Genomic DNA, 27,495 nt, shown 5'->3' on the forward strand with positions numbered 1-27,495 from the left:
TTCTGATGAAGGGTCTAGGCCCGAAACGTCAGCCTTTCTGCTCCTATGATGCTGCTTGGCCTGCTGTGTTCATCCAGCTCTGCACCTTGTTGTCTTGGATTCTCCAGCATCTGCAGTTCCTACTATCTCTGAGCAGGTAATCTATTTGGGTAGTATTGTGTGGGTAAATATTAGCCAGAGTCCCTGCTCCTGAATCATGCTGGAGAGTTTTTATGTTCACTTGAGACAACACCATCTGAAAAATGGTAATTCCAACAGCGCTCAATTGTACTAGAAAACGTAGCCTAGAATTTTTTTGCTTGCATGTAATTCAATGGGCTGAATGACCTCCTCCCTTTTTTTTCAATGCCACAAGTGAACCCACCATTTTTGAGGCAAAAGTGTTACCAACTGATATGGTTGACCTGCCTAATCTAAATGCCATAATAGAAAAGATACAAATAATGCAAAAATTTAGTTTGAGAGAATGTAAGAAATTAATGTTACTTTTAAAAAAAATCATTGTTGAAACTAATTTAAATGTTTCAACAGCTTCTGCAATTAAATCTTAAATCTGACTTTTTACATTCCCAATCAAGTGGTTGCAGACTATCTTTAGTTCTGTCTTTATAACCATTCTCGATTAGAATCTATATTATAACAATGAAAACAGGGATGCTTTGATCCTAAGCACAAGTCCAAACTGTTCCTGCCAGCTGCATATGGAGTACTGCCTTGATTGAGATGTTGTCTGTTAGATGAGATGGAAAACTAACACTGTGCTAGAAAACATGCAACTCTTAGTATGAACTTAGTAAAGTGGTATTTGGCAGAATCTTGTTGTGTGCAAATGACTGCTACATTCACCTACAAAATGGCATGTATTCTCATATTGTTATTCATATGTGAAGTACTTGGGGACATTTTACAAGATGGCACAAGGTCCCAAAATAAACATGGGTACAAAGCAAATTATGACTTCTGATTTAAGTGCATGCATCATATCCAACATTTTAAAATTTTTTTCTAATCTTTCCACTCTACACTCTTTTTATGCGGGGGAATTTTTTTTCCATTCCCTGACTTAGCTTCTCTATTGATTCGAATGCATTTCATCACTTCCTTTTTATCTGGTAAATATTATCTCAGTTGAGTGTTTGACTATGTGGGAATATTCTTGCTTGAGGTAATAGGTTGACAGTTCAAGCCAGGGCTCGGGAGCTAAACACCAGTCTGTGCTGTTTCTTCAGTCTCGCACTGAGAGAATGATTTGTTTTTGTTTTGTTTTTCCATTTGAATAAATGTAAGGTTTTCTTCTCGGTAAAGAGACTGTGCTACAAGAAAAGACTTCAAATACCCTTTGCTCAAATGAATCTCTCAAACAAGACCGTCAATTTGATTAAATTACCATATACCTCCTCTGGTGTTTGTGGCAGGATGCAAATTGGCTGCAGCTGTCTCTAATGTATGACTAAATTTCAGAGTAATCCATTTTGAAGCACTGTGACCGGTTATCAAAACATTTTTCATTTTAATAATCTTCCATCTGGTTGGTCTAGCTGTGCAATTCTGGGTAAAAGGCAAAAGATCCTATAATGCTGTAAATTACATTTGTGGCTGGAAGCCACCTCTTTTGAAGCATTTAAAATCAACATTTGAAATTCAGAAGATTTTAAGCCATGCATTTAAATAGTGTTACATATTACATCTTGGACTTCCTGAAGTGTTTGATAATCATTCAATATTTTTATGGATGTAGTCACTCTCTCTTCATGTAAGAAGCACACAATGATGCACAGACCATTCTTCTGTAAAACAACATAGTGGTGATGACTTTTTTAAATTAAATGATGGTTAGGGAGTAAATATTGGCCATGACATAGGTGAATTACCCAACTACTAATCATCAAAATAGGGTTCTGAAATCTTTTCTCTCTCGGGCCACATGTCAAATCTCTGAAGGGCAATGTATCAAGTAGTGTAAAGGTAAAGCCTCCGTAGTCCCAGAGTACTGATGGGCTGTGCTGTCACTAGACAGAGACCATGGTGGTATCCAGTATTGTAACACTTCCTCAAGTGGTGCACTAAAATACTTGCAGTTGAGAAGTGGAAGTGTAGTAAGATATCCAATGTCAGAAGCTGATTTAGAGTGGAAGGATTTAGCAGCGATGCAAGACTTGTTAGGATAAAACTGCAAGGTCATTCCCTCAATACTTCCTCTGTTCTGATAGATTGTGCTGGTGGCTAAATGGCTGTTTAATATTTTGTTCATTTTATGATGACTACCAATCCACATGATTTCAGTCAGTTACTTAACCTTTAGGTAGTTGTGGAGCTTAATATACAGGTTTTGAATTTTCTGTATCTGGATGCAATAGTCAAATGCAGAATACACCATATCCTTGGGGCCAATCCGGACTCCAGTTTCATTGTTTCAGGTTTTATCCCTCACCAATCCACCCTGCATTTTTTGTAAATCAGTCATGAAAATAATCTTCAAATATAATATTACATATCTCTTGAATTTTTCAACCCTGAAACTATTGATATTTTGCATATGGATTTTTAAGAACTAATAAAGATCTGTTCACATTACTCCACACAGGAGTTGGTCGTAACAATGGGAGTGACCTGAAAGTTGAAATTATTGTCAAGAAGGTGCTCGTATTTCAGTGTGTTTGTGCAACACAGGAAAACTGCAAGGTAAAACCTACAATAATAACCAAAACTCAGGAAAGTTTTTGGGATCCATCTTGTTCCAAATAGCCCATTAATTCTATTACAATGCCTTCATTTTCTGTGCAGGTGAGGAGTTTAAGTTAAATTAACCTGCTGTGTGTGTCTGTGTCTGCTGGTTTCATCAGGTTGCTCAGCTTCTGATCACCATCTTACAGCTTTGGCCCAAATGGGGGCCAGAGTTGAGCTTGGAAGTGAGAATGCCTGTCCTTGACTTAAATGTTTGATTTGTGGTATCAAGGAGCCCAAAACGTTGATGGGAATCAGCGCAGGCTGTCCACTAGTTGGAGTCATATTTACCTCCGAGGAAGATGGACAGAGTTGTTTTGAGGTCAATCATCTCAGCCCCAGGGCATCTCTGCATGAGTACCTCCCAGGGTAGTTTCTTAACCATCAATGTTTCATTAATTACTTGCCTCGATCATATACAAGACTGGGGATATATTTCCATGCGTCATGATTTGTTTGATTCATAACTCTTTAGGTACTGAAGCAGTCAATGTCTGTATAAAGCTAGACTGGGCAAAATTAAGGCTATTTAGCATAAATGTTACTTGCTGCAGGTGCCAGCCAGTGGCAACCTCCCACGAGTAAATCTAATCCTCTCCCCTTGACATGAATGACAGTGGTTAGCACAGCTGCTTCAACAGTAGGGACCAGGGTTTAAGCCTGGCCTTGGGTAACTGTCTGTAGAGTTTGCATGTACTCCCTGTGCCTGCTTGGGTTTCCACTGGGTGCTCCGATTTCCTCCCACAGTCCAAAGATGTGCAAGTTAGGTGGATTGGTCGTGCTAAATTGCCAGTAGTGTCCAGGGATGTGCAGGCTATTGGATTAGCCATGGGAAATGCAGGGTATGGGGATAGGGGAGGGACTGGGTCTGAATGGGATGCTGTTTTGGAGATTGGTGCAGATTCAATGGGCTGAATAACCTCTTTCTGTACTATAGGGAATCTATGACACGAAATTGTGTTACTGTTATTGAATTCTTCCAATTCTCCAATCACCTTGGTGATCACCAGAAACTGAACTTGTCCAGCCATACAATTACTGTGCTGCAAGATGCTAGGATTTCTGAGGCCGGTAACTGAACTTCTGATTCAAAGCCTGTCACGCACCTAAATAAGACACCAGTCAGGAGTGTGATGGGATACTCTCCAGTTGTCTTGAGTGCTGCTGCAACAATACTCTGTAACTGAACACTGTCCAGGACACAGCAGTCTGTTTGCCACCTATTCATCACTGTTTAAAAATTAACACTGCTGGCACTGTGCAGCATTGTGTACCATTATAAAAGTTCACTTGATCCACTTGCCCAAAGCACTCTTGATAGTACCTTCCACAGCTGCAGTTTCTACCAGCCAGATGAAATGCAGCAAATGCGTGGTTAAACCACTGCCTGGAAGTTCCCCACCAAGCCTCAGACCATCCTGATTGGAAATTTGTCACTGTTCTTCACTGTTTACTGGGCCAAAATACAAGAACTGCATCCCCCCACCCTCCCCAACCTTTGAATAGCACTCTAGGTGTACCTACACCCCAAGGGCTGCAATGGTTTGGGAAGGCAGCTCACCAGCACCACCTCATGGGCAATTAGAGATGGGCACTAAATTTCTGGCCTGGGCAGAACTACCCATACCCTATGAAAATATCAATTCATAAGTTCATCTTCAGAGAAAGGGTCCTGACCCGACACTTCAGCTTTCCTGCTCCTCTGATGCTGCCTGGCCTGCTGTTCCTCCAGCTCCATATTGTTATCTCAGACTCCAGCATCGGCAGTTCTTACTATTTCTCAATTCATAAATGTTTGGCTTGTATTTTTACTCTTAATTTTAATCACAAATTTGATCTAATATACTAAGGATGACAACCAATTTAAATGTGGAAAATTTACTGTTGTGTGATGGTCTTCCCATGAGTGTGTTCAACATGGTGCTAGCTTTAGCTGACAAATCCACATTCTGGCCAGAACAACACTCAATGGGCAAAACTGACACTCAACAGTATCACCTAGATCCTGAGAAATAGGGAGTAGACTTTTTTTTTGAGTTGCCCTAGTCATTGCATTGAGGATGTTCCATAGTGGTCTTGTGAATTTAAAGATTAGCATCCAGTAATAATGAAGGAATTGTGGCATGATGTCCACGATGGGGTGGTGTGAGACCTGATGTGCAGCTTGGACTGTGTGCAGACAGGGCTGCTCTTTTATTGCATGGTTGGAGAAGTCAAGGGACTGATAAAAAGTTAACAGGCAGAAAAAGACTTGTTGGGCTATTGAGCCTCTCCCACATGACGATTCCAAAAATCGTCAGTTACTTCCTTCCCACCTCAAGTCCCAAAATCATAAAATCACTTGCAGAGGCACAGGAAGTATATCAGGGCCAGTACATGTTGCTCAGTTTTAAAAGCTTTTTTGAGCCACTTAGCGCAGTGTGCATGCTCCGGCCCAGTGCTGTGGCTAGTCCAATAACCTTCTGATTGAAACAAGGCATCTACTATTGGAGTCACAACTCGTGAAAATTCCCTGCTAAGAATCTTAAGGGCTGCTCTTTGAGATGTCTGAGCTGAGAACAACCCCACTCTCTTGCTGTTGGAGGATTGGCTGACTGACACGAGCAGTTGAGGACTCTGGGCTGTATTCCAATGGAGTTTAGAAGGATGAGGGGGGAATCCGATTAAAACTTATAGAATGTGGAGTGTATGTGAAGATGTTTCCACTAGTAGGAGAGATTAGGACCGGAGGGCACAGTGTCAGTGAAGGGGTGACCCTTTACAACTGAGAAGAGGAATTTCTGCAGCCAGAGTGAATCTGTGGAAATCATTGCCACAGAAGGCTGTGGAGGTCAAGTTATTGATGTATTTAAGACCAAAATGTTCTTGATTAGAAAGGCTATCAAGAGTTACAAGGAGAAGGCAGTGATCGAAGGGTCAAGCAGACCCAATGGGCCTGAATAGCCTATTTCTGTTCCTATATCTCAATGGGGAGATGGTCATTTGTTTGGCATTTAGGCAGCATGTAACAATGCCATACGTGCGTCCAAATTTGATTGTCCCTTTGCATGCAAGCACAGACTAGCTCAGTATCTGAGCAGTTGCAAATAAAATGGAACAAAGTAAACATCCCACTGCTGGCTTTATCAAGGGCAGGCCAGTGAGTCAGCTGGCCTAGGACACTACCCTTGTTTCCACGAGTTCTAGGGGGAGACAATGGCCTATGGTATTTATTGCCATACTTAATATAGAGATTAAAGTAATGTTCTGGGGACCCAGGGTCAAATCCCACCATGGCAGATGGTGCAATTTGAATTTGATAAAAATCTGGAATTACTGATTGTTGGAAAAACCCATCGGATTCACTAATTACTTTTGGGGAAGGAAACTGTGTTGTCCTTACCTGGTCTGGTGACTGCAGACCACATGGCTATGTAGTTGACTCTTAACTTGCCTCTGGGAAATAACGGTTGGGCAATAAATGCTGGTCCAGCCAGTGATTGAAAAGTTTGGAAGAATAAAGGGTGACTTGATTTAAATATTCAAGATCCTGAATGGTTTTGACAAGTTGGACATGGAAAGGATGTTTCTTCTTTTGAGTGAATCCAAAACTACAAGGCAGTGTTTCAAACTTGGAGGTATTTAAAAAAAGACTGTGTGTAACTTTGGAATTCTGCCTCAAGATAGTGGAGGTAAGTCATTAAATATTTTTTGATAGAGGGACACATTGTTCAGCAAAGGAATGGAAGGTTGGGGATAGATGGGAATGTGCAATTTTAAATCCTCGGATCGATGATCCCCTTTAATGGAGCAGGCTTGATGGGCAGAATGGTCTACTACTCCTGTTTCCTAGGTCTATAAGCGAAAGTGACAGTCGTGGCTTCCAGCTTGAACATCTCCGAGTCTGAGCTCATTTACAAGTTCAGAAGCATTTGAAATTTAGAAGGTGGAAAGTTCCTAAATTTTTGTAGTGCCTATTGCGTTAAAGGGAAGAAAGAAGTATTCAGCTTTTCAATGAAGTTCCTCATTCAAGTTTTTAATGTGCAGATTTGGGATTCATGTTAAAACTTCAGTCTGCCAGAGGAATGGAGACAAGTAAGGATCAGAAAACTTAACAATTACACAGCAGAGGGAGGAGAAAGCTGTAACAAACTCGCTCTAACAGCACAATAGACTGCAGTAGTTGAAGAAAGTAACTGCTGCTCCAGCCAACAATGCCTGCAGAACCACAAAGCTTCTTAAAAAAAAAAAAAAAATGACTGCAGGATGATTTATTTCATAACGTCTGTAACCCATGGAACAGGAGGAAAGGGCTTGTTGAGAAGATTGGATGAATGGGCATAATTTTAAGATGCCGTTCCTGAAAGTAAGGCACCGTATGGAAGAAAAAAGATGAGAAGAGCTCCCTCTGAAGGGCTTGTTATGCACACGGTGGCCTGACTTGTATCCAGTATGATGAGATTTTTTGGTTTTGAATTTCTGCAGAGCTTTCCCTAAAATGGCTGCTTTTGTTTCAAATGCATCAAAACCACAGCAAAATAGTTTAAAGAATATCATCCAAGATCATCTTGCATTTTTTTTTTTTGTTGCATTTTGTATGTTCAATTGTTTTTTGTTCACTTGTCAGCTATAGGCCACCACTTATTCCTGTCACTCCAATGGGTGTGTGTCAATGTATGCATATTTACCTCTGACTCCTGTCTGCCTACCTGTGCTGTTCTGCACCATCTGAAGATTAATTAAATATCTCTAGATTTTATATGAGGAAAGCCTACTATTGCAAATTGTTATCAGTTTTCAATGTTTAGCACCTTTTTTTTGTATTTCATTTTTTAAAAGTTATGAATGCATTTGGTAACTACTTTCTCTAGTTACATTATAAAATTTATTTGTACAGCTATTTTTTGATGCTGGGAGTAACTCTGCTATAATTAGCTTGGAGAATGGTCCTGAAGTGAGCGGTGATGTGAAAGTCAGATTTGAGTCTAGTGGGGTAAGTATCTCTACTCTTTTTTTTTTTACTTAAAAAATAAATGCATCATAATTGCTTAAACAATTCTTTAATTTTTTTATTTCTATCCAGGGCCTTCCTAAAGGTTATGATGACTGTCCATTCTACTTCTGGTTCAACACATCTTTCATTGTAAATAATAGGTACAGTTGAATTAGTTTTAAGAATAGTTTTAAGAATCTGTTGAAGGAGGCAAAAGACCAACACATTAACTATTGCCTCATTTAGATCCAGTATGCAATGGTTTATACTTGGTCATGTATCCTAGTTAAATCACTTGAAATTTCTTTACCAGATAACAGGCTTGATGTTTTTAGAATTCTTATCCATGATTATGCTGGACAGAAAGACATTTGCACTCAACAATCCTCTTATTTAGCTAAAAGATAGTGGTGTTTTGAGAAGACTTTGTATAGCCTTCAAATAATCTAGTGGTGTTTTATTTAAAGTCTTTTGTCCATTGGTACCTGGTTTCCTCCAACTTACAAGTGGGTTTGAGAGTGAGGTGAAATGGGAAGAGAAATAAAGAAACTGAACTACATTGACATCTTGGTACACTGAAGGAGGAAAGATTGCAAAAACTTCACCCAATTGTCATATGACTGTGTCTGTCTTCATAATCTACTCTATCTTGGACTACACATACCTGAAATCAAGCCTCAGGCCACTTTTGCTACAATATTCCAACCCAAATTTCATGTGGTGGGGGACTTTAGCTACAATATTGGATGCAAAAGTGAAATCGTGATCATAGTACAGGTGTGCAATAATCTGTTCTGTGGTGTTGATTTTGATAGGTGAGTTGCTATTGGTTTGAATTTGAGATTACTACTGTTTTATTAAAATACAGGTGTCAGCTGACTTCTTCAGACAGGTAAAGGACAATTTAAGTTGGAAAAGTTACGTTTGTGTTGTCCCTATCTTACAACTTTTAAGTACATCTTTACCAATTGTCCAATGAGATTCTGAAATCACCCTTTTCAGAATTGCCAACCACTGGATCACTTTTTTTTTTCCAGATTCTTAAGAAAAAGTCTGAACTTGTATCAAAAAAAATCAAATTGTGAGCACTTTTTGAGTTGATATTAGATTTACATTGCAGCTAATCTACATCAGACAACTATTTCCTGTTTCCACTTTTTATGGTCTCCAGAGTTTTGACATTAGTAGCTAATGTAAATTAGTAATTTTTTTCTTTTTCTGAAATGGTTTTTCTTTTCAAATTTGTCTAGGCTCTACTTGTCTAGAGATGAACTTGACAACCCACACAAACCAAAAACCTGGAAAATCTACAGCGAAAAATTTGCAGTGGAGGTGAATTTTGATGATCCTGATTCCAGTTAAGCTAATGCCACCTCAGGAAGAGAATGGGTATAGAATGATTCCAGGCAGTTTATAATGTAAATATTGTACTGGGAGTCTGGTACTGCCTTCAATGGGGGGAAAATATGTGGGAACTTCTACTTGCTGCAAGATATTCATGTTAAGTACTTCAGACTTTTTGTAACTAAAGGAAAAACTGTTGGAAAATGGTCATAAATAGTCATTATTCTGGTGCTGCAGGCCACCCTCCTCTTCACCACAACCCCTTTCCAGCCCATTTTTCCTTGAAGAGTTGCCAGTGTTGTCTTTACCTCATCGGAAAGAGGGTGTGATTATCAGTTACCCCAGGACTGGATTAGTTTTGATATTTTTTACTTCATAAAAACTGTTCAGTGGCATTTTTTTCCCAGAAGAGACATAAGCTATCAGCAATGTGATGTCAGGGCTAATAAAAGCCATCCCCCTGCACTCCCTACTTCGACATTCTATGATTTGTTGAAATGATTTGTCCTTTCAGTGATATTTCAGTAGCCTGATAATGTATTGAAACATAGTTGTGCAGTATTGAATTGTGCCACTGAAACACTTAGATACTTGTGTTCTTCAGATGAAAGGCTCCAACCACAAATAGCACTGCACTGTCGGAGGGAAGGGAGCAAAAGAGACTTGTACAGCACAGGCATTAATGTAATTATCCTATTGATAGTTAAGTGATCTGACTGTTCATATCTGCTTAAAATGAAGTGGCTTTTCTGTATGTTACAAAACCTTAAGCCTAGATCACTTCCAGTTGAATTTGTGCACACTTCATGTTTTGATATGAAACTTGAATATTACCACACATACTTGAACTACATATTTAGTGATGTTTGTTTAACTATTAAATGTCAGTAGTTATCAAATGCGTCTATCACCGAATCCATTTGTGTAGAGTTCTTGAAACTTTCTTCAATAAATAGTAAAATACTGACTTCCTACTTTTGGGATTCCTCCTAGCCATTGTTACTAGTAGCAAATAATGTTTGACATTTTCCTGTGAATAGAATTGACTTGTGATACTGTAACTTGATAATGTTTACAGAAGGGTAAAAGGATCCAGTTCCTGCTCTTTTCCTACATATAAGTAGATGCAACATTTGGGAAGTAGGACAAGTACAATAGGTATGTGCACTTTTTTTGAAATGAAGTGACATAGTTGTGTTTTTTTAAAATATAAAGCATCATGCTTGTAATAACTGCACAAGAGCTTTGCAGTGGAAACGCCAATATGCATCTAATATCCCCTTAGGTCTACAAATATTAATGCCATTGGAGCCCCGTTTTTAAAAATAGTATAACATACACCAGGCCCTAAAAGCATTTGTTTTATTCTGCTTTAAATGGCACACACTCCTGACAGTAGGGCAAGGAGGAAAGGTCACTTGGCTAGTTGTTAGAAGTAGATGCTTTGCTTATCTACTCTCTCCCCTTATTCCCCTTTTAAAAAGAAAGAAGTCAGCACCACTTTCCCAATATCACAGATCAAGCAGAAATGGAATGTCAGATGCCTTTAGCTGACTTCTCTTTTTTTAAAAAAAAGGATGCAGCTTTAAAGTTCAGTATGCAAATTCAATGTTGCAAAAGTTATAGATGTTGATTTATTTTCCTGGAAACTTAGAACACCATTTTGAATTTAAGAATACATTACAATTTTAGCAATAATTAAGTTAATATTGCTTGATAGTTAAATTAACTTAAGCTACTTTTGAAAGACCCACAAAATTTTTGCACCTAATAAGCACCCTACCATGTACAGTATCAAAATATCCAGTTTTACATTTTCAGCTAGTCCTAAATTGACTTTTTGCAGCATAATCAAATTCTTGGGAGTAAGGCTTCAATCATTTTTAGAGTACACATCAGTCACTCATGTAATCCATCATAGCTTTTCTACTCAGTTCATAGGCCAAAAATAATGCACCATTGGCAGGAAATGCACGTATCATTGTTGGTGTTAATCCAGAGTATATTGCTTTCAAGCCTGTATGGAAATGAAAATGAAATGTTAGAACCATTTCAATGTTGAAGCATAGAAATAAGTGGATATATGCACTATTCACAGTACAGCAAGTTTCTTTCTCATACAGCATTAACTCTAATTTTTTTTCAAAATTCTCCTACTTAACCAAATGGATTTACCAGTCTGAAATTGAATTGCTAAACTGAGCATAGATGCTAATTTTCGATTTTCTATTTGTGCCAGATTCACACTTAGCAAGCTGGAGACAAAATATATACAAAGCTTATGTTGGAATAACTGCTATAAATTCCAATCTGTTTGGAATTTAACTAGTGCCCCTCCAAAGTGCTTTCACAAGGCTAATTGCAACCAAAATGTAGGCACTATTGTAATGTAGGAGAATAAGCAAGATATCACAATCCATGACCAAAAGTGACCAGATAATCTGGTTTGGGTGTTGATCCAGCAAATGCTTTTTTTTTTAAGGATGCATGCATCAAAGTAGTTTTTAATTCAGCATTTTCTGAAGCATGTCTTGCCCTTGATTTTTCTATTCCAAAATGAAACTATGCCCAGCTCAAAGTGTATGTATAACGTTCAAACACGGCTTTGCCAGAAATAGGATGGACTACAGTCATTTTAATCTGCTGGTTGTCTAAATCCTGATCTGCACTATATCTCCTAACTATAATAGTTCTGAAATCTAGTTTAAGCATCTTATTGATGCTGATGTAAAAATCAAACTTGCCTCCATCTTTGCAAGTTATTACTTTGTTTCTGATAACCCAGTCAATTTAACTGAGGATACAACCACTCAAAAGGATGTAACAATGGCAACGTTGTAGATTTTAAAAAAAAAAAATAGTGCTAATCCTAGGAGCTTGCTCAGCAAGGTAGTAGAATGAGATCTCCCTCATGGCTATGCAATTGCTGACTCTTCAACTTTTTTTTTCCTCACATTTCCAGTATGACTGACTGACAGTTTGCCTCAGCAGCCATTTGTACATTTTTCACCCTTTCAATTTGTGATTCTAGTTTTATATGTATGCACTTGGGGGGTAAAAAACCTCAATTTTCAGAAGATTTCTAGATTCTCAAGTTGGTCTTGAACTCTCTTGCCTCTTAAAATATTTATGCAGTGACTGCCTTTGTTTGCACTTTCCCCATGATGCAATGCTGTTATGCAAGATTGTGCATTTGTACAGTAGTCTAATGTTTTTGCAGATGAATCATTTACAAGTTTCTGCATATCTGAATCATACTTAACTAGTATTCCAAAATGACTTGACGGTTTTATTATTAACATGCACTTCACTCATCTGACTGTGGTGGGCACTTTTTTTCATAATTCTGATAATCCAATATTTGTCAGAGGGGGAAAACTAGCACATTTTATTCTAGTCTGTATAATACATTATGGATAGGTGAAAGGTTTAATAGTAGAGCCATTTGAAAACTTGTCCTGTTGGTTGTCTAAGATCTGCACAAAGTATGCAACAGGCTAGGTTCCAAGTTTTGTTTGTTACAAACAGCTGTAACAAACTACTGGGTGGGTACAATTTTATAGGGACAAGAGATTCCCTTTCTACAGAAGTAGAATTAGGCCACCATAACTTGTTAGTGTCAGTTAAAGATGTTTGCCTAGAGATGCATCACCCCCACAGCTGTCTCTCTGTCTCCATCATGCTTTATCCTTTCCAACATTGCTAGTTCTACAATTCTGAATACCATGGATTGACTGTGACCTCTGACAGTTTGGGGGGGGGGGGGAGGTGGTAGTATTAATTTTAAACTACACTATTAAGATTCTCTGCCCAGTAGGAAACTCCTATTCTGCACAATTTTTTTTTGTATTAAATCTGTTTTGCACATGCAATTGGCTGTTCCTATCTGTCATTTAGCAATGGAATAATAAATCGGAGGGAAAGGGTGAATATTAACCAGATATGTTTTTTATTAGCAAGACCCATCTTACCTTCCTTCATGAAAATATTTCTGAAAGTACTAAAGAAACCAGCCTGCTGGCCTGCCATTGAGAGGACCTGTATACGAGATTTTACACAGTCGATTGGATAAACAGCAATCCACAAACAGGCACCTCCAAAACCACCACTCACCATCAAGGGAATAGGACCTTTTATGAAACAGAATTAGAGCCAGTTAACTTGTAGCATCATCAAATCAAATCTTCATTCATGTTAAGAATTTCACTATGCTGATTATTAGTACAATTTTTACACCTTGGAAATTTTATGCAAATTGATCCAAATTAACATTATCTAAGGTTTTGGAGTAGATCTGTAGCTTGGGTTGTGGATGTTGAGGTTAGTTGGCTCGCCGAGCTGGTTTGTTTTGCAGAACGACAAACCAGCTCGGCAAGCCAACCAACCTCAAATTAACATTACGGAATTTCTCAACTGTATTTGCACCTTTTGATAAATTAGTGTACATGCAACTGCACAAGTGGCATAGTACTTTCTGAAAAGGGATTGATAAGCTGGTGAATTATTCCATAGTGGGCTGCCTGCTATCAGTTTCTCTGCATAGCTAGGAACAGGTAGAGAATGCTGGCCCTAAATTTTCTCACACCCTATGAATTCAACGAATCCCAATTATAGAATGGTTACGGATGATCATTTGACCGATTTTGTGCCCATGGTCAAACAGCAATTCACCTATTTGCACTTTTCCATCTCTTTAGAAAATTAGAGGTTCTGGAGAGAATTGAATAATTCCTTTGGGCAGTGCATTCAAGATTCAAACCACTAACTGCGTAGAAGCTTCCCCCTCTCAATTCTGTTACCAGGGCCTAGTCTCTCCAGATCCCTCGTGATTATGAACAAAATCCCTAAAGAAAACACGCCTAGGTTCTCTGAACTATCCCATTTAACTGAAGTTCCTTGTTTTGAAACCAGACTTGTCGTCTTCTGCAGCCTCTCACATCTACACACAATACCTGAAGTATGATGCCAAGATTTGTGTGCTCTGCCATTAAATATAGCTGATCTGATTTGAGGTTACAATTTTTACATTCTCCCACCACCCTGATTTAATCATTCACCCCCTGCTCGAGGTTCTACCTGCTTCTGCCTTAAAAATATTTAGACTCTGCTCCCACCACCTTTTTCAAAGATTAATCACCCTCAAATTTCGCTTCCTCCTTTTTGAAAAGCAGCAATTTTTGTTTTGTTTTTTTAAGAAATATGACCACCACTTCAAGATTTTCACAAGACTATCCTTTCTACAACCCTGTCATGTCTGTTCAGGATCTCATTTCAATCTCTTACTCGCACTTCCAACAGATACAAGCCTAGTCTGACCAATCTTTCCTCATAAATGCAGTGAGGGGGCATCGTCCTATTGGTCTGGTAAACCTCTTCTAAAATTGCCTCAACGTATTTAACCCTTTCTTTTTAGATAAGATGATCAATACTTCACATTGTATTCTGTTTCAGTCTCCCCACTGCTATGTCTGAATGAAGCATAACCTCCCTACTTTTGTGTTCAATTAGTTGTTAGCTTTCCTAATTGGACACACTACTCTACCTCAGGCTAAGCTTTGTTTCAAAAAAAAAATCACAAGTTTGTTGCTTTTGTACTCTCTGCCTCCCTTTTATATAGGCTTTATAAATTCACAGTTTTAGCCATCTTACCAACTTACCCTGCCACCTTCAATTTGTGCACATGTACCCTGGTCCTTCTGCTTCTATATCCTGTTTTGCAACTAGCTTTTTAAAGATAGCCTTTCCTTCTTCTCAAAGTACATACTTTGCTGCATTAGACTTCATTACATTCTGCCAATGTGCAAGAGTAATGAGTAGATTTTTCTCCTAGATTTCCTTTAGTCTGAAGGGGTTCCACAACACTTTCTAACTTTATAAAACAAAGATTGAAGGTGTTGGATTTTATTAATTGAATAAAAATTACAAATAGGATAACAGTCATTGGGAAAATGAACAGCAGTACACGTTCCTATCTCCTTTAAGCTTCCCTGCTCTTTACTCCCTTCAATAGTTGCCTAATTAGTTATTGACTAGTGTGATTTTGTACAAAAATGTATTTTGTTGGGTTACTAGTTTTTTTACTCCCACCAGCTGTTAATCCTCCAACTCGTCTGCCATACCGCTGGTGGATTACAACAGTTTGCAGCTGGCCACAGTTGTGCCTAAGCTTAATGCAGTCTACCTTTGGAAAAACATGCCTTGTATACTTCAGGTAATATACTTTAGGCAATAGCATTGGTGTCTGCTCAGTGCTAGAATCTGCTTGCTCACTTACTGCCTTGACTGAAAATATGTGACCAGTGAAAATACACAGCAGGATTTGGTGATTGAATATACCTCAACCCCAATGGGAGAAATTTAAATCCTACAATGATAAAAGGGTACAAAGACCAGAGTTTGTTAGTGCAGATAGTATTTTGCATCTGCAGCTTGTGTAAACCAAGCCATCACTCTTGACTATTATCCTAAACAAAATTCTTCCTAGAAATTGTGAAAGTCATCCCTTTTGGCCTTTTTATGGAGGTAATTTCAACTCTAATTGGCTACTTTACCAGTTAAAAGCATCCAATACACAAGAAAATATTAACATTTATATAGCTCTTTCTTCAGTTGTTAAAATTGACATGGCCCTTCCATTTGCAGCTTGCACAAAGCACTAATTGATATGTATTGTTTTTTTATTCCACCCACCCCACAAACTTGGAAAAAGAAGGGTACATATTCAATGCAGTCGTTTGTCAGATCACACAGTACATTGTCATCGTGCCTTACAGAAGAGAAGTGGAAGATTATTGGTCCTTGTATAAATATGAGTTGGATCATTTTCAGAATTGGGCTATCTTCAACTCTATCCACCAACACTTTTTTTTTTGTTCTAAAAAGGACAATTCTAGTTTGACAGGAACCCAAGAAATTTATGTAAATGCATTTCGGAGTTTTTAGCTCCAGAATCACTGGGCAAGATTTAAAGGTATGAACTCCTGATCCCTGGATTGGGATAGGGACTCAAACTACCAGCCAAAAAGCGGTCAAATGGACTCTCTATTATCAGAGTTCCTAGATCCCAAGCCCTCTAAAGGGACTGCCAACTGTAATAAGTGGACCTCCCCTTTTCACAGCCCAGATTAGGATTATAGCCATGATCCCCAAACTAAAATTATAGCAATTTTTAAAGAATACAAATGAAAAGGGAGCCAATTACAGGTCTTTAGCCTACCACAATGACTCTAGGCACTTTCTTTAGTGGGAAAGCAGGTGCCTGCCAACACTGTACAAAATAGTCACTACTTACCAGAGTCTTGGTAAGTTCCCGTCTACTCAGCTTCTGATATGTTCTCATAGAAAAGTTTTCTATGTTTGAATCATATGCACCCTCGTCTTGGTTGAGGTGTGTGTGTGTGTGCGCACGCGTGCAAAGGATGATCAAAATTTCCCAATTTATGGCTACTGCTGTGTCAGAGTTGTACAGCTACATAATGCCATGGAGGCCTTAGCTAAGGTGATGAATCCAGCTCACTAGTTAATTGCAGGTTAGATTACATGAAAGAAAAGAAAATCAAGAATAGTACAGAAAAGAATGTTTTAGCTTGGTTGCCCACCTCCTTCAGAAGACCTAATTTTCCCTCCTAACACCAGTGGCTGCACCAACTCCAAATGGACTAAGAGGTTCAAGGAGATAATGCTGACAAACTATCTCAAGGGCAGTTGCAGTGATGTTTATGTCCTTTGAACAAAAAATACACACTACGTAGAATTTTGTCTTAACTTTTTTTAAAAGACAAAAGTGGCTTGTTTGGTCACTCAGAGCATTTAAGAGTTAACCACGTAGCTGAGAGCCTGAAGTCACATGTAGTCCAGACCAGGCCATGTCTAGTAGACTTCTCCTAAAAATAATTATCATAATGAATTAAAAACAAAGTTGCTGGAAAAGCTCAGCAGGTCTGGCAGCATCTGTGAAGGACAAAACAGTTAACGTTTCGGGTCCAGTGACCCTTCCTCAGAACTGATGGTGGCTGGGAAAATGTCAGTTTATATGCAGAAAAAAGGGAGGTGGGTGGGGTAGGGAGTAAATGATAGGATAGATGTTTTTGTTTTTGTTCTTGATTTACAGCATCTGCAGTTCTTTTGGTTTTTATCATAATGAATTATGGTTGAGTTGCCACCATTAGATTTGCTTTTAATTACTAAACTGGTGCTATTACAACTGTCTGTATGCTGATGGTTCCAGAGGATACCAACATTTGAGGGCATTTAGAAATAGACAGACAAATAATAATCTAAACTATATAGAAATAATAGTAATAGGCCAAATTGTTAATTTTTTTTTCCTCACTTCATAATTCACTGGGTGGTTCAGTGGGGTAAATCTGCACTTCCACTGACACTAACAACGTAGCAAGTCATTTTACATCTGTATTTATTTGAAACCAATTCTCTATTGCTGCACAAAATCAATGTGCACCTTTTCATTGTTTTTTTTTAATCCCCATATTAAAGAACAAATTTCTTCAGGTTCAGGCTTTGTGAATACATTGTTATGATATTAGCTACTTAAGGAGAAAGTCTTTGCTATTGAAAAGTTTGACTCAGTTAGAATTACATTTGATATTTGATCTCTTTTTAGTTGAAATAAAAGCATTACAAAACTGTGCAAGCTGAAAGTCAGCATAGCTATAGTCCATGCCAAGAGGTTCTGACAAAAACTCTGCACATACCAAATCCTTATCCCTCCATATTGTTTTGGGTAATTCTGAGGAAAAGAATTCTCATGTACAATGCAGAACAGCCAAAATAACCATTTTCCAATTTTCAAGGCAGAGACTGCAAGCAGTGGTTTTTGAGTTGAGTAGAAGGAGTGGCAAGGAATAGGGTTTCCACAAACATGGGGCAGATTTTTGTTGGGGGGGGGGGTGCACGGTGGAAAAAGAAATGTTAGCATAAACTGGAGGGAAAAGAAGTGCGAGAAAACCACGAAGGCACAAAAAGGATGGTTACATTTCCCAGTTTCTGTGGATTGTAGAAGGAAAGAATCTGACAGTAAAGGAAGTTAGATCAGGTTTTTGGATCTGGAAATAAGGGAAGAGAAGTAGCTGTAGAGAGTGACCATAGATATCATGTGGGAAAGTAATTGCTGAAAATACAAATATTAAATAATGCTCTTCTGAGCCCTATGATTAAGTGAACAAAGAAGCATATTTTTCAGTGCAGCAATCTTGTGTAAGCACTTCAATTCAACTGTGTCTCTAAAGTGCAACACTGATAAAGCTCAACTTTCAATATACGTGAAGATTGGTTATAGCTACTGCAAGGATCTGTAGCACATCTGAAACTTAGTATCATGTGTCATAAGCTTAAACTTCAAATTAGTTTTAAATGGTCAGTTTCTTTCTGTGGCCAGAATAAGCTCCTGCTAAATTAGATGTTGGTCTCTGAAGGTGTGGTGGGTAGGGCAAAAACCCCCTCACTTTCATAAAAGCCAACAACTTGGTTTTCTACACTCTTAAGTCTGTTGTTTGATTATTTGCGATTTATCTGCCTATACTTTCCGCAGGATTCTGGAAAAGAGTGGAAATGGAGGGAATACATACAGAAACTGGTAATGCTGTGAGACGAAGCACTTGCCAAGGACATTGGGCTCTACAGTCCTGGAACAAAAACATGGGAGCTTCCTCTTAGACTATTCCACCAAAGGTCTAACGTTGGAACACTCAACTGAAAAAGGAAATCTTTGTGCTGTGAGGATACAGCAGGGAAGTGGCTGTTAGTGTATATATTATCACTAAATGTTGAGGCAAGGTCGTCACTTCTGAAAACAGTACCTGATCCAAGAGTATTCATTGTAGAAAACGCAGCAGCAGCACATTGGCCCTGAATTAGTGATAAATCAAATTTGGTTCCACATTTTTAAAAAAAAAAAGCCCTTGGTTTTAAAACAAAAGAAATCTGTAAAGCAATCTTTAGCATTAGCCTCTTTCTAGGTCAATGGAAGTCTATCTGACAAACTAATACCCACTAACCTATTACATGGACTTGCCAGTCTAGTAATATCTATGAACCTCTTCAAGCCACTGTTTCAAGACACATCAAAAGGATATGCCCCCTGCAATTTTCATTATTGAAAAGGTGAACTTATCCTACAATGAATTCAAAAGAAGAATGGTGGTGCTCCTTGCAATTTAAGATCATAATCAACATTGGAAACTATTAGGATAAATGTTAAAATTTGGTTTAAAAATAATGACTGATTTGGTGAATCAGTCACTTTGAAATTCCTGTTACAACAGAAACAGAGTTAAGAAGAACAGCAACCATTTTTTGGTTTCAATCTGCTTGTAGCTTGCAATTTTAATCTCTTGCAATAAACAACTCCACTCACACAAACACACCCACCCAAAGCTTGCTTTAGGCACTTACCAAGATCATCTTTGGACCGGCCTCCTCGTGTAAAAATGGTGCGACTGAGTTCATAGCCACCAAAGAAAAAAAAGTAGCCAGGCATTTCCCTCATCAATGTGCTCGTCAGACCTTGGTACAGGCCAAGAGGACCATCAGTTTTCAAAACATTCTTAATCACTGCCCAAACTGTGCTAAAAAAAGGAGAAAAAAATGTACAAATTGAATTTAGCTAGAATATGGTTGATGGTTTGCTGTTATGGATACCTACTGCAGAATTCACATGCAGTTTTGTTAAAAAAATGTTACACAGGAAAACATATATAACATAGTGGTTTAATTCAAGCTCCCAGAGCTCTTGCCTCAAATTATATTTAAGGCACCCCCGAGAAGGAAGATCAATGCGCTCCCATAGTTGACTCTTTATTCATAGTATTTCATTTAATTTTTTTTTTTAAACCAACCTGTTCAGATATGTTATGAGACACCTCTGGGATTGGAGGTTCTTGAATCTGGACCATCTGGCCCAGACATAGGGGCACCATCACTACATTACAATATAACATTTAATTTATCATCTTGTCTTCCTCAGCTAGGAGACTCTGAACTCAAACAGAAATTGCTGGAAAATCTCAGCAGGTCTGGCAGGATCTGTGGAGAGAAATCAGAGTTAACATTTTGGGTTCAGTGACCCCTCTTCAGATTATACCACAGTAAAATGAACATTTACTTGTACTGGTGAAAAGTTCACAAAGTTCACTTCATTATATAAAGCTCACTTTTTTTTTTAAACAAAATGAAACCACTAATACATAGTAGCTTTAAAGCACATTTGAAAAGTTGCCAACTTTCAAGATAACTACCACTTTCAAATGTTTGCAAGCATTAATATGAATTTTAATAGATTGACTCACAGCATTGGTTAATATTTTAGGAGCTTGACTTTTTCAATCTGAAATAGCTTTAAAAGAAAAACTATGTTGGACAGCTATTTATATAGGAGAGGAGTAAAAATTCCTTTCCAAATTGTAGCAAGATCATACTTATACAGATTTCTTCAATTTGCAGCTTCTGCTGAAAACTTCAAGTGTCAGCAAGTATTGTGGTGATAGGAATTCTTCCTGCTTTGATGGCTGATAAAATGTTTGTCAAGATACCCTCTTGGATGTTTCACAAAAACGTTTTCAAACAAAGCCTCCAATGTGGAGAATCCACAATATTGTACACAGCTAGTTATGGTACAAAAAAGGTACAATCCTTACTAAATTTGTTAATCTCTGGAAGTAACTGAATCTTCTCAATCTGTGGTTGGAAGTCATTAGTTCTAGTGAAGGCAGACAGCAATACAAAGGTGTTTGTGTTTCACCACAATATGATGTACAACATGGGTACATACAAGTATACGTGCAGAGTTCCTCACAAACCCCAATGATTTAAGAGGTCCACAGAGTGTGGTGTAGAATGAACACTGACAATCCACTTTTGGTGCACTATTTTACTAATATCAGCCTTCGATTCTAAAATTTTCCAATTTAGTTTTGCAATCGCTTTCAGTGGTGTGTAATGTTGGCACGCAAGTGCCAATTTTATTCCATTAAAATTATTGATGGAAAGCTGTGAACAAGCACCTGCAGTTTTCTGATATCTACCCCCAATTGTACAGAGTCCTGGCTGTCAGTAATTTAATTTGGTATTATCCTCATTGTATGGGTTTGCACCCAGTGCAGGACTAATGCTACTGAATAATAAGTTGTAAGGTAACAACCCAACTTAGATTTGAATGCTACAAAGAATCTCAGCAGGAGACCACACAAAGAAAAATGTTTCTCTCTCTCTCTCTACCCCCTTTAGGCCTCGTTCTGGCACAAACCATTGCCCAAATAAGACATATTGCGATGTGTCATCTGCAACATCTCATTGTATTCAGTTACAAAGCAAAGACTCAAATGCCTTCTCACTGTGGGAAGAGGGCAAAGATTCCACTTAGGGATTCCCTGCTCCTGCAAGCCTGCACAAAAAAAAATCTACTCACTGGCTACGTGGAGAATATACTGGAAAGTAAATCAATCCTTCGCATTTATTTTTCTCCTTTCACTCTCCATCTCACCAACTCCAAACTTCCTTTCAGGTTTCTGCCTGTGATAATCTACAGTCACTCAATAGAAGTGGAAGAGGTGCTAAAACTGCAGGCACTCACATTTTCCCTGGTTTTCTGATGCCATTGAGAAGTGTCTCCTACACAAAGCTCATATGGTAGTCCTATTCAAATCATCTAATTATTGGGTGAATTAACAGGATGGACGCTTCAAACTTTTCATTCTAAGGTACATCATGTTGAAGCCTTAACAGATGCACGCCTCCCAAAGTCTAGATATGACTAGCAACAGGAAATGCTCTCAATAAGAAATATATTCAACCACAAAATTAAATCTAAGTAGGTCTTGTACATATTCCATGAACTACACCATCTACTAGACAGTGGCAAGGACAAGCAAACTCAGATACATTTGCCCATTCATTTTGAGGTAGCAGGAAGTGGAGATGTGTGACCTTTGGAGTAGACTTCCTACTTCTATACGCCTGGTCCAACTTTCAGCTAGATCAAAAAGGAAAGATTTCCCCATAATGTAACTGTAGCATTTTAAAGAATGAATTAGCAACTTTTTAAAACATTAACAACTTTTTTAGAAAAGGACATACCTGGGATGTCCTTTGGCTAGCTTTCCTGAAGATTTCATTTCATGCATTGCCTGGAGTCGACATTTGACCAGCTCAGTTGGACAAATGGCCAATGAGGCAAATACTGATGCAAATGAGCCAGAAGCTGCTTTCTGTATATCACTGAAATGACAGATGCATTTATATTGAAAGGAAGATTGGAAAATTCTCCAGCAGCTAGAAATGTTCAGAGCTGCATTGTTTCAGTAACCATCCCCTCCCCCAAAATGAAATTTAAATGATACATCTACATCTCTCAAATTTGTTACAAAGCAAAATTTGCTGGGTCTACAATCATTTGTACATTTTATCAGCTTTACACATAAATCTTTGATCTGAAGCCTCCTCCCTTTATTTGCTACAATTATTTCAGATAGTCAATATTCATATTTCTTAGAAATACAAGACATGGGAGCCTGCCCCACCATTTAATAATGATCATGGCTCATCTGTTTGTGGATTTAACTCCACTTTTCTGTCTGCCCCATAACTCAAAAATCCATTTAACACAACCCACAATAAATTGAAAAGTCCAGTCTCCAATACCTTTTGAGAAAAAGAATTTCACATACTAACAACCCTCAGAGGAAAGAAAAATCTCAACTTGGTCTGAAAAATTACCTTTTATTCTTAAACTACGTCCCTTAGCTTTAGTCTCCCATTTGTCCTCCTGATATCCATATAATTACTCAATAAGATTATTTCTCATTCTTCTAAACTCCACTGGATGTAATCCTGGCTCTGAAGCATTTTTTCATAAGATAAGCCCTTCATTCCAGTGTTGAGTGGAGTGAACCATGTCCATTTAAATCTGTAACACTTTAACACACTATGACAATTCATCGTCAGCATTAAAGACCATTGCTTGACTTCAAAAGATTTTCACTAATGAAAAACTCTTGTGAGCATCATAACCTTAGAGTATGGCTGACATTTTATACATTTTGCTAAAAAAAGTTGTCCTTTATATGTTATTTAGTGGTACAGAAGAATTTGAACATTACTGAAATAAACACATTTTGTTAAGGCTTTTCATCTTGCCTCATCAGGACATATATAAAAAGTAGCAATATAAAGTGGAAGCAACACGTTGTACTGTCTGAGAAGGGAGTGCTAATTTATTGGTAGAGGCACTGCTGTGGAGAATGCACCAGTTCAATGATGACCTGCTAATTAACTGGCAAGCAGTGCTTACAATTAAATCAGCAGGTTGACTAATTCCTTGGGACATTGTCTCGACCAGTGAACCAGAGATTGAGTTTTGCATACTTTGTTAAGCTAAGACAGGTGCAAAGTTGTACCTGTTCTGCCTACAAAGAACAGCGCCCAATGTACTAATCTTTGTAGCTTCCAGTATGTACCACAGTGCCACATTGTGAGCCTGACTGATCTTCCTAAATTAGATGTCAGCATAATTCTTAGCACAATCAGTATTATTTACCAAATGTACGTTCATCATTGGACACTGTGCAAAGGTTTTACAAAGCAAAGGCTGGTTGAGTACAGTCACTACCTTGCCTATTGTGATCAGCTGAAGGGACATGCTCTCTGAGACATACTGAAGACTGACAGATTGTATGACCAGCATACCTGTCATCATACTGACACTGAAATTTACATACCACATTATTCAAGCACGAGATAAGCAGAATATCTTTTTGGTTTAATGGCAGCACTCCATAAATGGCAAACACAATTTGTGTTGCTACTTCGCAAGGTTGATACCTTCAGTCCTGAAGAGTGCCCAGTCCATCTTTTATTAGCCTGAGAAAATAAGGAGTCTAACAATTTTAGCAACAGGTGAGGCTAGCTAAAATGAAACAAAGAATTGCGGATGCAGGAAATCTGAAACAGAAACAGAAATTGCTGGAGAAACTCAAGTAGGTTCCCAAGAATGGTCACTAGCCTTGAAACATTAACTCTGCTTTCCTTCTACAGATGCTGCCTGACCTGTGGAGATTCTCCAACAATTTCTGTTTTTGTTTCAGGTGAAACTAAGAGTATCACTCAACTACTCATCATTTAACTGGTGCACTGTACATGATAACACCTTTACAAATCACAATCCACTTCATCAATCTAATCAGAAGTCACATAACACCAGGTTATAGTCCAACAGGTTTATTTGAAATCACAAGCTTTCAGAGTGCTGCTGCAAAGGCTTGTGATTTCAAATAAGTCTCATAGAATCATAGAATCCCTACAATGTGGAACCTGGCCCAACAAGTCCACACCAACCCTCAGAGTATCCCACCCAGACCTATCCCCATATAACCCACCTAATCTACACAGCCCTGAACACTATGGGCAATTTTAGTATGGCCAATCTTCCTAGCCTGCACATCTTTGGACTGTGGGAGGAAACCGGAGGAAACCCACGCAGACACAGGGAAAGCGTGCGAACTCCACACAGACAGACAGTCACCCGAGGGTGGAATCAAACCCAGGTCACTGGCACTGCAAGGCAGTAGTACTAACCACTGAGCCACCGTGCCACCCGTCTGTTGGTTTATAACCTGGTGTTGTGTGACTTCTGATTTTGTCCACCCCAGTCCAACACTGGCACCTCCACATCAATCTAATTAATCAGCACTCTCTTCTCGTACAGTCTAAAATGTTGTTTATCTTTACATTGGGATTTTTGTCAATGTCCTGATGAGTGCAAGGCAAATAGCTTGCTTGAATTACTATAAACCATAGCAATTATTACTTGATTGAGACTTACCTATGCAACAACGTATTTTACACAAATTCCCTTATAAACACTTTCAGTAGTTTGCAAAGTTATCCAAGATATGAAATTTGCATTCTTTTATACATGACAGATAAGTATCAAGAGCAAGATGTCTTTTTTACAGAAATATTAAATTAGCAAATTACATATCTCAAAATTTGGACATGTAGGATTAATTAAGGCCTTTGTTATAGAAATTTGCAGATAATTGGCCCATTGATCGGTGCCGGTTGAAAAAGCAGCGAGTTCCACATTCCCATCATCCAGTGTAAAAAATCATTTTTCAATTCCCCTCTAATCTATCCAATTATTTTAATCTATGTCCCTTGGTTACTGACTTTTGTCTTGGACCCTCATTTTTTCAAATGGGTTGTGCGTCATGAAGATCAGAAAAAATTTCATAGCAAAGGGATGGAAGAAAAAAAACACAATTGCAAGTTTATCACAAAATAAATCGTAGTTCATCAGCCATAAACTCTGAAGCTAGTATACATTAATTTGTATGATTGCATTTTGAATCTATATGATTTTCATGTGTTAGAGTTTGAAGTGATCAATCCAGAAAAAATCGTCAGCTCACGAGTGTGGATGTCTTCTTGTCCTGACAAGCAAGTGATTGAGCAGTTGGCATTTGACTGTTGATGTTAGGGGCAAAAAAAAACCCCAAAAGCAACAAAGCAGCAACACAGAAAAGCTAAGCATTCATCATACATGTGACTAAAAATAATATCATTCCCACATTTTTCTCACAATTAAAAATTTGAGATACATATGTCTGAAATATCTGTAGTAACATTCGTGCCATATCAGTGTCAGCCAATGACCAGACTAATAAAGAGAATCTAACTCTCACCCCTTGATATTCAATGGGATTACCATCACTGAATGCCCCACTAACAACATTTTTTGGGGTTACCAGTGACCAGAAACATAACTGGACTAGCCAGATAAGTACTGCGGCTACAAGAGCTGGTCAGAGGTGGGAATTCTACACTGAATAACTCATGATCTGACTTCCCAAAGTCTGTCCATCACGTACAAGGCACAATTCGGTAGTGTGATTTAATATTCCTCACTGGATAAGTGTAGCTCCGACACTCAAGAATCTTGACAGCATCCAGGACAAAGCAACCCACTTGACTGGCATTCCATCCACCACTTTAAACAGCAGAGTGTACAATGTAAAGGATGCACTGCCACAACTCATTGACGGTCCTTTGTTAGCTCCTTCCAAACTCGTGACTTCAGAACATAGGGACAGATGTAGGCCATACAGCAAATGCCCCACCATTCAATATGATCATAGCTAATCGAACACTTTTACCCATTCCATACCCGTTATCCTGTACATCACTAGTAATCTGCCAAAATTTACTTTAAATGTACTCAAAAACTGAGCTTCTACAGCTCTGTGTGAGAAAGAATTCCAGAGGTTCACAACTCTGAGCAAAACGATTCTCCTCATTTTAGACCAAAGTGGCATCCTTCTTCTTTTGAAATTGTGCCCCCTGGTGCTGGACTCCCCAGCCAGGACAAACATCTTATCCACATTGTTCTTTTAAGTATTCTGTAGGTTTCAATGAGATTACCGTTCAATCTTCAAAACTCTAGAAAATACAGGCCCCACTTGCCCAATCTCTCTCCATAGGACATCTTCAGCATCCCAGGAACAAGCATGGTAAACCTTTGTTGCATTCCCTCTATGACAATAATATCTTTCCTAAGATAAGCAGACCAAAACTGCAGGCATTACTCCAGGTTGGTCTAACCAAGGTCCTACACAATTGATAATAAGACTTCACAATACCTGTACTCAAATCCTCTTGCAATAAAGGCAAACATTCCATTAGCCTCCCTAACGTGGCATTTACATGTTAGCCTTCGCTGACTTATTGACAAGGACGCCTAGGTCCCTTTGTATACCTACACTTTCTAATTTCTTACTATTTAAGAAATACTCTGCATAGTGGATAAACCATCATTTTTCCATCTTACATTTCATTTTCCATAATCTTGCCCATTCACCAAGCCTGTCCAAATTCTCCTCACTCTATGTTGTATCCTCCTTCCAACACATTCCCAATTAGCCCAATTATTGACACATATTGTGACAGCTGGGATCCTGAAGTCTGATCCTTGTGGTACCCAATGAATCACAAATGGCAATGTACTAATTATCCATTTATTCCTACTCTGTTTGTCCGCCAATTATTAAACATTACCTCCTATCCCATATGCTTTAATATTTTGAGCCAGCCTTCTGTGGAGGACTTCATCAAAGATTTTCTGAAAATTCAAGTATACTAAGTCCATCAGATCTCTTCTCAATTTTGTTTGCAATATTTTTTAAAAACTCGAATAAACTTCTGAAACATAATTTCCCATTCACAAATCTGCACTGATTATGCTCAATCAGTTCATTGTTATCTAAGTGTATTTATTATATCCTTTATAACAGGTTCTTAGCGTCTTCCTTACAAGGTCTATATTTCCCTGATTTCTCACTCCCTTTCTTAAATAGTGGGATGACATTTGCTATCTTCCAATCTTCAGGAATCATTTCAGATTTCTACCACTTCTAAAGGAAAAGGGAGATGATGCATGTAAACTC

General features: G+C 38.3%; 2 protein-coding genes across 12 annotated transcripts in view; one reads left to right on the plus strand and one right to left on the minus strand.

The window, feature by feature from the left end:
* The window catches only part of tpte (transmembrane phosphatase with tensin homology), a 67,445-nt gene extending 57,437 nt beyond the window's left edge, over positions 1 to 10,008 (plus strand). For all 4 annotated transcript variants that reach the window (XM_048597711.1, XM_048597708.1, XM_048597709.1 and 1 more), the window contains 4 exons: positions 2,585 to 2,682; positions 7,601 to 7,696; positions 7,787 to 7,857; positions 8,947 to 10,008. In XM_048597711.1, the coding sequence (XP_048453668.1) occupies positions 2,585 to 2,682; positions 7,601 to 7,696; positions 7,787 to 7,857; positions 8,947 to 9,058 (377 nt within the window). In that variant the 3' untranslated portion in view covers positions 9,059 to 10,008. The remainder of the gene's footprint in view (positions 1 to 2,584; positions 2,683 to 7,600; positions 7,697 to 7,786; positions 7,858 to 8,946) is intronic.
* Positions 10,009 to 10,388: 380 nt separating this feature from the next.
* Positions 10,389 to 27,495, minus strand: part of LOC109926943 (mitochondrial ornithine transporter 1) — a 68,280-nt gene continuing 51,173 nt past the window's right edge. For all 8 annotated transcript variants that reach the window (XM_048597713.1, XM_048597715.1, XM_048597714.1 and 5 more), the window contains 4 exons: positions 22,133 to 22,273; positions 19,454 to 19,626; positions 13,012 to 13,170; positions 10,389 to 11,057 (listed from right to left, as the gene is read on the minus strand). In XM_048597713.1, coding sequence (XP_048453670.1) covers positions 10,936 to 11,057; positions 13,012 to 13,170; positions 19,454 to 19,626; positions 22,133 to 22,273 — 595 coding nt within the window. In that variant the 3' untranslated portion in view covers positions 10,389 to 10,935. The remainder of the gene's footprint in view (positions 11,058 to 13,011; positions 13,171 to 19,453; positions 19,627 to 22,132; positions 22,274 to 27,495) is intronic.

This window comes from Rhincodon typus, chromosome 6 (genome assembly GCF_021869965.1).
Source record: "Rhincodon typus isolate 14 chromosome 6, sRhiTyp1.1, whole genome shotgun sequence".
Classification (NCBI taxonomy): Eukaryota; Metazoa; Chordata; class Chondrichthyes; order Orectolobiformes; family Rhincodontidae; genus Rhincodon; species Rhincodon typus.